The sequence below is a fragment of the Botryllus schlosseri genome, chromosome 6, assembly GCF_051294905.1.
Source record: "Botryllus schlosseri isolate E-star chromosome 6, Bs_hap1, whole genome shotgun sequence".
Lineage (NCBI taxonomy): Eukaryota > Metazoa > Chordata > Ascidiacea > Stolidobranchia > Styelidae > Botryllus > Botryllus schlosseri.
Window position 1 is genome coordinate 23840031 of NC_137241.1, and position 13466 is coordinate 23853496.

General features: G+C 39.0%; 1 protein-coding gene across 1 annotated transcript; it reads left to right on the forward strand.

Moving 5' to 3' along the window:
• Positions 1–145: 145 nt before the first annotated feature.
• Positions 146–2679, forward strand: LOC145441645 (uncharacterized). Its single transcript, XM_080319555.1, has 7 exons — positions 146–439; positions 505–657; positions 724–960; positions 1031–1260; positions 1324–1550; positions 1618–1706; positions 1793–2679. The coding sequence occupies exons 1-7, from the start codon at positions 190–192 to the stop codon at positions 2182–2184; spliced, it is 1578 nt and encodes a 525-aa protein (XP_080175681.1). The 5' UTR covers positions 146–189; the 3' UTR covers positions 2185–2679.
• The last annotated feature ends 10787 nt before the right edge of the window (positions 2680–13466 follow it).

Here is a 13466-nt window from a genome sequence, read left to right on the forward strand (position 1 = left end):
TTGCGCCTAGTGATTTTAAAATTAGATCGCCGAGGAATTGGAGTAGAGGCTTCCGTAATAATAAAAAATTCCACAATAATTAGTGAACTCTATGCATTTTTTCGCATAGATTATGCATTTTTATTTAAAATATATATTTGATCTATTCTTCTTTTTTGTAGAACATAACTAAAGCGATTTGTTCAAAAGATGAGGTCATATACAATTCACTCGCCGAGAGCTTTATTATGGACGATTACCCTTTCCGCGATCATGGTTGCAATAACAGCAACTCCGACTGGGAGAGCAGCACCCTCCATCTTGTCATGCCGCGACGAAATATGCAACGATACGCATACACTCTTCAATTGTCGAGACAGGGGATTTGTATGTTGCAAAGGTGAAGCGAACGACAGCTATCAAGTATTGACACAGAGACACGGTTTAACGTGCTGCGTCGGTAATTACAGAAAATTCTATGTCTAGGTAGAACGATCTATTTCAAAATTGTATTTCCTCTTATAGGGGCCGGGGAGCAGTACAACGTTGTTTCACAGATTTGTGTAAATGGCCGAGTGCGAACGAAAGATAGAAATGAAGACAATTGTGGACCAGACAATGTTTATAATAAGTTAAACCAGGTCTGTTGTGGCAACAACGTATTCACGAAAATTGAAGGTTTGTAGCGAACATGTGTTGTAGCATTGGATCAATATATATCTACATTTCTCAAAATTCGTTTAGGTGGTCAGTGTTGCGGTAACGAATACCTCGTCGACAACACCAAAGCATGTTGCAACGGAAGGAAATATAACACGTACGAGCAAGTATGTTGTCCTTCAAGGAGGAAGGATCCTGTTCATGGGACATTTATGTTGCACGACATTCCGTATGGGAGATGCTGTCTGGATAAAGCGTTCAATCCAAAGACTCATTCCTGTGAAGAAAGTAAAAGAGGGATGCTGAGAGTTATGGATAGAGGTATGGGTATACGGAACGTTGCCGTTGACTGATAAATATGGTCGATGAATACACTGATACATATCTGCAGCCAGTCGAGATATGGAAAATTGCGCTGGAGTCAGATACGATCCCAGGACCCATGGTTGCTGCCGCGGAGAGTCAACAGGTGTCTTCGAACGCAGAACGGCGCTGTGTCACGTTGGTCGTTTATATATGAAGACTGACGCACAACAAAACGCAATATGTATATACAGTATCGAAGATCATACTGGACAACAGGCAATACAGGCAATACCATACACAAAGAATTCTAAAACAGTAAGCATGCCATATTATCAATACCTGGAGCATCTCTTTTGCATAATCAACTCTATTGATCAGGCTTGCAGTCGAAATATTGGAGTTCTCAGTCTGGGTCCCTTCGAAGCAATATGCGGGGAAAACATATACAACACCACCACTGATTTGTGCTGCGCTGGAAAACTCCACAGAAACACAAAATTGAGAGGGTTCAAATGCTGCCAAGGAACGAACATATTCGATCCTCAAAATGAAATATGCTGCGTTAATGAAGTTAGTCCGAAGAGAGCACGAAACATCGAAGAGCGGTAAGTGTTCACTAAATGATCGAAATTAGTGATCAAAAATTGATTGCGGATTCATATCGAAATGCAGGTGTTGCTTCAAAAAGCCCTATGTGCCAGAAACTCACGACTGTGTGGGTAATGAAGTAATCGAAAAGGCATGCCCTTCATACGGCAACAGTAAGTATTATATCTCGGTATATATTTTCACTTTTTTTAATCACTGAGGAAGAGTGTGAATGTAACAAGATTCCGTCCATTTTCAGGTTGCAATGTAAGCATCGAGACTCTGACGGCAATGAAGAAGGTCTACATATATTTCGGCGTCGCTGGCGAAATTTCCGCAACGAGACAAAGTCGCAAGAAAAAGTCGCGCGAATGGACGCTATCTGACATGAAGATGCTCAAATTTAAAAGAGGGAAAGTGACTGTGGTAAAATCAAAAGTGAAGGGAAAACAGAGGCATATTCTAAAGTCAACAGAATGCGGGTGCCCAGAAAATCTTATCGCAGGAGCGCGATACATGTTTGTTTCATCTACGCCGATGAAGAGAAGGACCTTATCACTGGACAATGTAAATAAAGGTTTCGTGGTACCGACAGAGGATAAGGAACAGATAGGACAAGTTTTCGCAACAGTCATAGAAAAATCAAGATAGTTAGGTTCAAATTATTAACTCCTGCTTCTACCTATTCCACTGTTACCTGTAGCTTTATGAACGACATTTCTTCAAAATTTATGTCGATACCATTTCCATACATAATGCAGTTGGGTTTACTCAGCGTTTTACTCGTACTCCCGCTATGGTGACAAATGGTAATATGCTATACCCATACTCCGCTTTACTTATAGGGGAGATGTGGTACCGATGGATCAAAAATTGCAAAATGATCTCTGGCCCTCAAATCTTCAGACGAGAATAGCAGATCTTTTGCTGTCTCAACACTTCGATACAAGCTCTACCTATCGCGGACATTTACATGAATATCCGGCTTTTCAAAAAATATTTATAAACGTTTAAAATTTGTTGCTCGAACGTGTCATCGGTCCCCACCCGGTGGGTCCAAAGGCACACGACCGTGGGACCTATGAGACATACGCTCAAAAACTCAAATTTGTTAACTTGTTTTATTGTGTACTATAAGCTAAGCTACGGCAAGCCAATGAAGAATGTTTCGTCACGACCTTCGAGAATAAAATAGATTATATCAACTCAAATATTGGCATAAAATCATATTTTGATTTACCCCTAAACTTACAAAATTAATGCCACATACATATTACCCGCAAATCGACATTTTGACTTTCAAATACCTCGTAATAGCGATAAAACACCACAGGTAACTATGATTTACAGGCTATATATATGTAGGCGAGTTTCTGTTGTTAAGTGATTAGTTGGTCCATCTCTTTTACTTGATTTGGCTATGGCACCATAGGTCCCCACCCCATAAATATTGTAATTGACTTGAAAATAGTCCACTCGAGGATGCTATTGATTCAAAAAATATGTTCCATTATATACCTTGATACAAGCCCTATATTTCACATCAAAAATTATGGCGGGTTTGTTAGTCTGAAAGGTGATATAGAAAAATGCAAATGCCGATCCAAATTTACTTTACACCCCCTAAAACGTAAATCATTCGTCACAGACCCCATAACTCACGCAGGTCGAATTTTTTTGCATGTGAGGAAAGATTCTGTCAGCATGTAATTTGTAGACAAATGCACGGAGTGTAATCATGGAATTATCATGGAGAATTTTTCAAGTATTTTCGGTCCCAGTGATCCATCGGTACCACATCTCCCCTACATGACAAGTTTTTTTCGATACTTTCGTGGGTTAATATCTTCTGAAATATTTATTCTTATACTATTTATTATCGCCATGCAGAAAGTGATGAAACCTGGATATAGCAATATTGCTCACCACTAATACTATTTCACGTTGCGACTCTGGATTCATTCAACACACAGAATTACTTACCAAACAAATAGCTCATTCATCCAACATGCTCTCATAATCGTGCTTTTACTTCGTGATTAACTTATCTGGATTTTTATGTCGTTGCTATTTTGTATTTTTATTGTTTCGGCGGCTGCTCTTTTTTCGCTTTTTTGTATATTCTATATTTTGAAATCAACATATTTATACTTTGTTTATTTATTAGCATTCTACATCAACATTTTCGTGCCTATTTATTACAGAAATAAAGTATCATTCCATGAATCAATGCTTTCTTGCTTGCCTATTTCCTACTTGTATTGTACCAGAGCGGTCCGTAAATTGCAGAACATATCAAGAAACATGTGGGTAATAAGGTTTATCAACGTCAAACTATACACAGAATCGAATGAAGAAAACCCGAAAAGGAATATCACATCACAGAAATCAACGTACGTCAAAAGATAGCTTGCGAATTAGTATCTTTCTGTTATTAATGCTCGTATGTAAGCTATACTTCTCCAGAATTTTATCAGGCATATCGACAGTTTCCGTTGCATAGTTCCTGAACAAATATGCGGATATTCATATTATTTCTTATTGCACTGTATGTTGTTGTTTAGTATCCATGGTGTTACAACATGTAAGGGTATTTTTCACCTGGCCAATATTGCTCATTAGGATTCCTGAAATCCCGGTTTATAGCACGGACCGCTTTTGTTCTATAGGCTTTTTGTACGACACCGCTTACGCGGATCGGATGGCGAACAGGAGCCTGCCTCCAACACTTAGGAAGGCATTCTGGTGATGCAACCACATATAGAACTAAATGTAGCATTAAATGTGTCTCGTGTGATCTCGTTTCATTAAGCGCGGTATGATGTCATTGAAAAAGATTGTAGATGTAGATGTGGGATACCGATTTCTCTTCAAGATCAAGATCGAGAGAGCTACCAGTTAATTTTTCGACTTCCCTTTCGCTTTACACGTTGTACAATCGATTTTATACATAATTGCAAACGTAACTAATAACAGATTCGGGGCTGAACTCAATTGTCAACGAACAAGATTATATAAATTATTACTTTAATCACGCATTGTGGGTGCCTACGTAACGTCAATAGGCAGATAAATTGACCTTTTTTGGATTGTCTATTTTTGTCGGCCAAGTAATGAATGCCTTTAGTGATTCCATGAAGACGATTTTAACAGTATGCACAGTGTACGCTGTACCCTAAACACGTTATATCTATGCTATGGAGGCATAGAGGCCCGATCAAAACACCACCAAATTCTAACGATAAACAGAAATTGCCACCTTCTATATAAATATAAACCTATGCATCAGTGATGAGCATCGGACAGACTCTAATAGGATTTGAACCGGATTTTGCGCAAATTTGAGTCAGTCGGATCGGATTCGGATTCTATTGCAAATTTTGTTTCGGATATTTTCGGATAGCTGTAATTTCTGCTTCGGATATTATTGGGCAGTTCTGACCAGACGTGGTAACGTGATTTCATGCCAAAAGGAAAAAAAATCGTCAGCTCGCAAACCACATACCAACAGTAAACACGTTCTGATAAGACTGGTGACACTCTAAAGTTGTTCTGCCAAAGGTTCAAGTAAATATATATCAGCTAACCCTAACCTAAAACTACTCGCAGCTCAGCAGTATTTTTCCGAAAAGTTATTCGATTCGGATTTTTCGGATTCGGACGGATAGCTCCTCAGAGACTCGAGCCGTCGGACAGATGCGGATTCTCAGAAAGCAATATCTGCTTATCTATTCTATTCATTTGATTTAATTCCGTACATCCCTGCGATGGAAGCATTCAGGAAAGAAGCACGGAAAGTTTAGGGAAAGTTTTAGGGAAAGTTTTTGTAACTTTTGCAACATTTTTTACATCTTCTGGCAGCTTTCTAAACACTCAGAAGTTATAGTATAGTATGGTATTATAAGTTTGCAAGTTTTTTCAATTTTTCATGCACATTTTTGCAAGGTTTTTCGATTTTTCATGCAACCAAGATTTTACTGGAAATATTTGGAACCTGTATGTACTGTACAGTGTACAAAGATCGCTTGATTATTTCACTGTGTTTTAATTTTGAGGTCATTTCTGATTTGACGAACATTAATGCTAGACCGCCGAAAATTATATTTTCACTGGGTCGTTGTTTGCAGGCTATTGATTTTGTTGAAGTCATCAACACTGTGTTTTGTTACAGTGCCTTAGATACGGATCGATTCGAGTATCTCACACCCTAATAATTTCAAAGATCTTGTCCATAAATGCAACTTTTTAGTGCAACTCTGTGAAAAATAATTGCACTTTTCCACGGATTTGACTGCAGCAAAAACTTACCCCGGTGATTATGCATAATACAAGACCTAAACTTAGATGCAGGGGGTAATAAGTGTAGATATGGAACATCAATTTTATTCGACATTCCGTCCATAACTGCTGTGGAGTCCTGTCCGAGGAAATGTGACCACAGTTTGATTTTGCATAGTTTGATCCATAAATGAATATCGAACTATATGTTTGTAAATATAATCATATAGAATATGCTCCTGATACGATTGATCGTAATGCAGCAAAGTATTGGCGGAGCGATTCTATAGCCAGTGTTATGTATGCGGCATTTCTTTTTCGTGCGTCGGTAAAAGGCAATGCGTCATAATAATACCATTTATGGGCAAGGCGCAATTACCTGAGAATGATCTTGTTATGGTTCCGGGAAGGTTAAGATTAGCGGCAACGATCTTAAAGAATGATATTTGGTGGTATTCATCGCCTTAATTAGAGGGTCGATGCCGATGATGAAATGTTATATTCCCTTCTACGGATTGTAACAAATTGTTAGTTATCACCTAGGTAGGTATTCACATATAAATAGTTTGCTGGGTTGCTTCTCGCAAAATCATTCCCGATGCGATTGATAGAGTTTTGAATAAAAAAATAAGGATTACGTGAGTTTCTAATAACGGTCTATACGGTGTCTGCAACCAGTCTGGGTTCGTTTCGTAGATCTGCAATCATATGTCGGCGCACAAGTGTCAGCAATACAGTCGCAAGACGTTTGACGAATGTATCATGTTCCTAATGACATGCTACACCGCGACGATCGCACTTCTGCGTAGTTCTGTTAACTAACAAAGATGAAACCTTATACTCTGGCTCGCGTGGGCTGTCAGTCGCATTGCTGTTGAACTATTATGTTTCGCGATGTTTTGTTTAAAATGATCGATAGAATGGTGACCCGGAAAACAAGTATGTCTCCCCCGAGAGATCAAGTTCCCGGGATTACTTTCGCTGACACCCCGTTAAGCCTTTGGATAGGATCATTGTTTTTGTTCATTTGCCTTATGCCAATATACCCCTCAACCACATGACCCCAATGTTCTCAAATCTGGTAGGTCGTCTGGGTTCGGTATTTGTCCAGACATAATCGTGTAGTTAGTAACAGCTATGACCGCTACACGCTTAATCAGCATTATTGCGTTCGTCCGAAACTACCTGTGTGGGTTGGGAACATAAGTGGAGATGTTCACACATAACAAACCACCAGAATGGAATTGATGAAATCATAGCGTAAACAAGGAAATAGTAAACAATCGTGATTCTCTGAATGATGACAAATTGAAGATTGTGTGCATTACAAATTGTCTGGCTATAGGCCTCATCATAGACAGCATCCGAGCTTTGCATCCGTTAAACTTAACGTTTGTGCACTTGCACAGATATGTACGAAACGGAATGTGTTTGGGCGGAAAACTTTGAATTCTTAGCATTGCTCTGGTATTGGCTACTCCGAATGTTTCAAGTAGTTTTAGAATGCATTCTACGGCGCAGTATAGTTTACTGTTATTAAAAGGCAGAAAGTGAATTGCTATCCAATACTTCCTTCACGAGGTTGATGTGCAAATTATAAATTGAATTGGAATCCTAATATTATACAATACCAAGATTTACAATGCATTTCAAACTAAGGCACATATATCCAGATGCACAAAATACCGATTAAATACTTTGAATTTACTTGGCTTTATACAATTTAATCGACAGTAATCTTCGTAAATTCAGGTATTCACGTAATGGAACGTGTTCAAGCACTCACAAACGTAATATGAATTGTGACGTATAAAATCGCGCGTTCTTTCCCTCATTGTTCTTATCTTAACATATGTGTATTATCGCTAAATATGCTTATATATAAGAAAAATCACTGATTGGAAACCCGTCGGTGTCAATTTTATTCGTCCCAATGCAAGGACGGGATAATTTATTTTCGGTACAATCGGTGATTGAACCGCTTATACTTACCCAATACTATATAGGGGGTAGGCTAACTCGGTATACTGTATTGTGGACGTCCCCTCCAAAATTAGCACACATAACTATATATTATGAGCCCGAAAACGTCGAGTTGTGAAATTTGAAATCCCGCATTCGTGGTTTACTCGCTTAAAATTCGACTATTTAATAATGAATGGCGGCATTAAACAACCGGTACAAGTTTTCGCAATAATTTTCCGAACAGCTATTGGCTATTTGAAGCTCCCACATGTTAAGAATATAATATCTTTAATTCAAGAGTACTATACGTTAAAAAAACTTCATCTCGGCAATATTATGGTCTGCGAAACTCATTTCTTATCAAAAATTATACTGTTCGACAATAATGCAAATTACATTCGGTTCTGTTCGTGTATAGGTCCTAATTCGCATGACATTTCCGATTGCCCAATCGCAGAAACGCTGCTTGCTAAAATTATAGATATATATGGATATATGCAGAACTATTTACCTTGGACTTTTTGTAGTCATATCTAAAATACGGCAAAAATTACGTCTTATTTAATTCTATTTTTATCACACAAACATATTACCGTTCTATTTTTAGGAAGTGTATTATTCTTAGAAGTTTTGACCGATATCAGATCACTATCACTGATATCAATTCATGAGATACCATCACTACAAAGGTACCTTGTACCACGGCACGTATTAGTTGCTATCAAAACTATATACCGCTCCATTCGCGTGAATGATATATCGACATCTTGAATTAGGATCGCATTGCGTGACATTATTACAAGAAAATGCGGGGCAATTTTCATGGAATATATTTGAGTACAATACTTCGTTACAATTTATTCCGATCCCTGTGCGACGTATGTATATATATCACCGATTATTTCGCGTACACTTATTATACAGTTACATTTTACGTTCATTCATATATCATGTTGGGAAAATACGTTTATTCGTAGTACTCTATTCGTAGTACTCTATTCTTTCTTGATCTTACGCACGGGGCAGGAGGCTTATAATTTTATACCAATGGAAGGATTTGTCTGCGTGCAATGGCGAATAGTCGGACAACCTCAAATGCCTCAGATACCTTTTTGCCACGGACGCTGCGACCAATTACTCCAGTACTAAGTGTTAGAATATCAATAGCCTGCGTCGGCACGGTAATGCAACGCAGGACACATTATCTTCGGAGTGGAATCAAATTAGCCTGTGCCCATTTCTTTAAATATTGAGATGCATTTTTCAAAATGATAGAAAATCAAGTTGCTGTAAAATGTTCTTATTTTGGGCCTTATATTGGCCATGTTTATTATGTCACGTCGTTTCAGAGTTAACCATGTCCAAGATCTTGCCGAAAGAAAATGAAAACTTTACATAAAGATAATTTTCTCATAATGTGTAAAATGGATGTGAGCTACTTTGATTACACAGCGACGATGTAGGCATATATACCTTCTGCAGTTTTCATATCGAAATTAAAACACCAAAAGACGGGCAGCGCACATATAATAAAGATTAGTCATACCGCGGGTGAATCAGAACGCACGATTCACCCATTCGACCCTTCGAACCGTGATGTAACATCGAAGTTTCAATAATTCGAAACGGTGCGACAGTCGATGACATGGTGGTCTTAAGCAAAGACATTGTCATCATATTTCTATAGGATTATGTCTAAAACTGCAATGGCAGCATAACATCGATACGGGGTTGATGATTTCCCGTCCTCGAATATAGTTGGTATTCTGGCGTGAAATTATTTCGATGTCGTCATGGAACAAACAGTAACGTTCTTCAGTTCAGTCACAATTAAGCAACATAAAGACCGTGAATGTGAATGTGTGCAAATGCTATCTCAAAGTTAACATCGTAGCTTGGATATATATCACGGGGAAATTCACGCAGCAAAACAGGTGAGGTAGTATATTCCAAATGTGTATAAGGCGAGTAACGGAATAAGCATCAAAACAACATGATTTGCGAAACTCTCTCTGGGCTTATTGAGCTAGAACATGCCCGACCACAAAACCTCTTGCTGTAAAATATAGTCCGGAAATGCCCACGTGATAACACGAAACGGGAAAAATCCGGGACACTAATTGGATTCGTAAACAGAAGTCATTGTCGGAACGCAAAACGTCGGCAACCGCAGCATTGTGGTGCGGTTAAAGCGGAAGGTACCGTCAAATATTCCCCGTAAGGACAACGACGTGCCTATCTCAGTATCGCGTCACGTTCGGTTACAAATATTTGATCCTGGCATACATAGAGTGTATACAAAGGATGAAGACAACATCAAAGTGATAATCACTATATGCATATCGAAGAATGCCGTTTATGTCAAATAATAATAGAAAGTAACATTCTTGCTGCAGCGTTATAGGGTGCATGGTATCACTGGGCGCTGGATTCCGCAAAAATATTAAATAAGTCATTCCCAGCTGACAAATGTTCCTTCACACCAGTTCGTTGATGGTCCTTTTGCGACGCCTTAGCAGTGTTTGCTTACTAGCGAAGCACGCTTATCTGTACAGGATTATGCACATAGTGGACATGCTAAGCGCCACGGAAATCAATATGCTTGATAATAATGATCCCTGAATATAATTAAGGACCACCCACTTGAATATTCTGAGAAAGTAAACAACAAGAGACCGCGAAATGAGAGCCAGATACAGTTTAGTTTCTCGTGACGCATTTCTGATTCAGCCTCCTAATTATGTTGAAGGAAATTGAAATCTAAGCGATTTTAGGTGGGGATGTTACCCCAGTTTGAATTGATGCCCAGTCAACGATTAATGTGGGAACTTTATTTATGTATAACGATCAAAAAGTTGTAAGCTAAGTCAGTAAATCCGATGGCCTGATGGATGGCAGGGTGACGCAGTTAAATATGAGCCTATGTCATCAGAACACCATGTTTCGGAACCATCATCCCTGTCAGCTTAATGACAATCAACCAACATTTCATTTCGCCATCTCAATGATCTCCTTGTGGTTATGCTCTGTTTACCTACGCAGTGGACAGCATAATTGTGTCTACCAGGTGACGTCATAGCGTATTGACACGTGAGAAGTGCAAGTGGAGTTTAGATGATTAGCTCACAACAAATGATTAAAGAAATAATAAGCTCCCGAATCCCCTGGTTCCCAACAAAGTGTGATGACGTGGTCTGACTTGAGTGGGCTAAGCCTTGATGACGATACAGCGAGGCGCAGTCTAGTGTGAAATATTCGCACACCGTCCGCAAGTTGACAAATGATGATGTATGATGAAATAAGAGATCCGGTATTCAGATGATGAAGGGGCCGTATTAAGCTAACAGAAGCATCCCAACATGTTTAATTTAAGATTTACAAAGTTCAGTATAGCACGTCTTATTGTTTGATGACACTATGTTTCATCTGTGATGAAATGACAGCTCTGTAATTCGACGATTCCGAATATGTGTGGGAAGTTGAAACGTTTATAACTTCTGAAGTGGCAAATCAGACGTCGCCATGTTTACACATACCAGACGATGTGAAGTTTGATACACAGAACAAAAAAGCTGCGTATGACAGGGTCATGTTGAATGAAACTGCTACAGAATAACTCAACAAGGTTCGGACTGCGAGTGATTTTAAACACGATGCAATTATGATATTAGATGTTCCGGCATATTAATGATATCATTATCATGTCACACCACCCGCAGCTATAGTACAACATTTGAAGACCATAATAATCACCAATGACAGTATTAATTATTTATTTATAAAGGAACATGGAGAATGGACTTCGAATAGATTTCTGTCGAGGCAGGAGGGGGGGTGGTGTGCGTTGTTGCCTACGAAATTCCCGATTCTAGATGTTGGAACGTATAGTCAGAATTTTGTAGAACCACATCGAAATCGTGATGAATATCTAGCTTCAGATCTTTTACCTATTCACTGTCAGGCTCTTCCTCTCTTCTGCCACCCATTTTATCGTTATAAAATGATGCCGCGCGGCAAAATGTTATTTGGTTTCAAAGTAATCGATCAATCAAAAAGACATTTTAAATTATTCGGTTGTTGAAACAATACAGCCCACTTGGTGCTCATTAACGGATCGGACTCATGGCATAGCAATGATTCACGGCATCGGATTGGCCGGTGCTTTGCTTTTGATGCTCTTCTAAGTGAGACAATTTACCCCGATATGCCGCAACTATCTCAAGCCACCCTCGGTGACAAGTCTGACCACCCATGAGGACCAGCCGGATGCAGCGAGAGGCATCTCAATACCTAGAGCGAGTCGAGCTTCAACTTGAACAGCGCGCATTCTGAAAGCTTGAAATTCAGTCACATTCCACATTATGATTAATCTGAGCTAAGTCCTATAGGCTATATCATGATACGTCATGATTTATTACAGCCCACAAGAAGTGACAAACAACAAACAAACATAATATAACAGAGTCTTTATAGCTGTCGTCGTGTGCTAAAGATAACCCAAAAGTTCTAATGTAGGATGTGAGAGTTGGATTGCGTCCTGAATCATTGCTCCAAGTGCTTTCTGTATCAAGCGAAATATCAAACTATCGAAAATAAAGCCATGTAAAAGCCACCCTTCCGATTGAAGCTTTTATCAAGTACAATCGTGGTGAGCTTTGAAGTGCACTTTGAAACAGTGGACTTCTGTATTACCGAAAGTGCTTCGAACAATAAAGAGTAAACGTTGCTGCGGCAACGGCACTTCTTAGTCCGTATATTGGATTTGGGGACATATCTATTACTGCCGTGATGATGTAACCACAAGTGTCAATTTGAGCCAGCGGTCGAAATGGCGGTGTGAAAGAGGGATTGTTACAAGCTTTTCGCGGCATTTCATATAAATTCAGAAATGTCTCGAGTTCCAGAACGCAAAATGCTGTGCTGATTATTTCATATAGAATGTGATTGGGTGTCTTCGTTAGATGATAACGTCTTTTAGACGCGCTAATTCTAGCGAAGAAAGCTGATTGCGGATTTCTCGCGATAAAATTAGCCCGAAGTGGTCTTGAATCAACAATGGCCAGAGTTTTACTGAGGATGTTGTGCAATTTACGATTTATCGAGACAAATAATGTACTGGCCAGTCAAGAGGCTCTTTGCATTGTTCTCTGTGACGTACTTGAATGTCTGTTGACGTCATAGAATCATAAGATTCTGTACGGGCGATCGCTCCTGGAGTTAAATTTCGCAACGGAAATGCATTACGGAGCATTTTGCGAATACTTCGAGGATTCAGTAATCTTTCCCTTTATAACGGGTGGATTAATCGAGGGGGCCCGAGAACCGAGTTACATGCGTCAGATTTTATGCCCTCTACATTTTTGATATATCTCGTTGCCGAATTTACCAAGAGTCAATGACAATAGTTTAAATAATTATCACTGAACGAAATACCTAATATTGTGTGCGCATTGTAAGAAATCGATATTACAATAGTATCGTAAGTTGTTTTGTGCAAGCGAATGATGGATGTTTTGTGATTGGACATAAGAATTGTAGATGAACCGTCAGTTTCAATGATTACTGGATTCATATCGGGAGTAAACCGAAATACTTACATTCGATCCGAGGTGAATGCTAAAATGTTTTCAATAAATCACAAAACTAACTTATTGCTCAATCTTAGCAAGGTGCTTTTAAGGATTAAATCC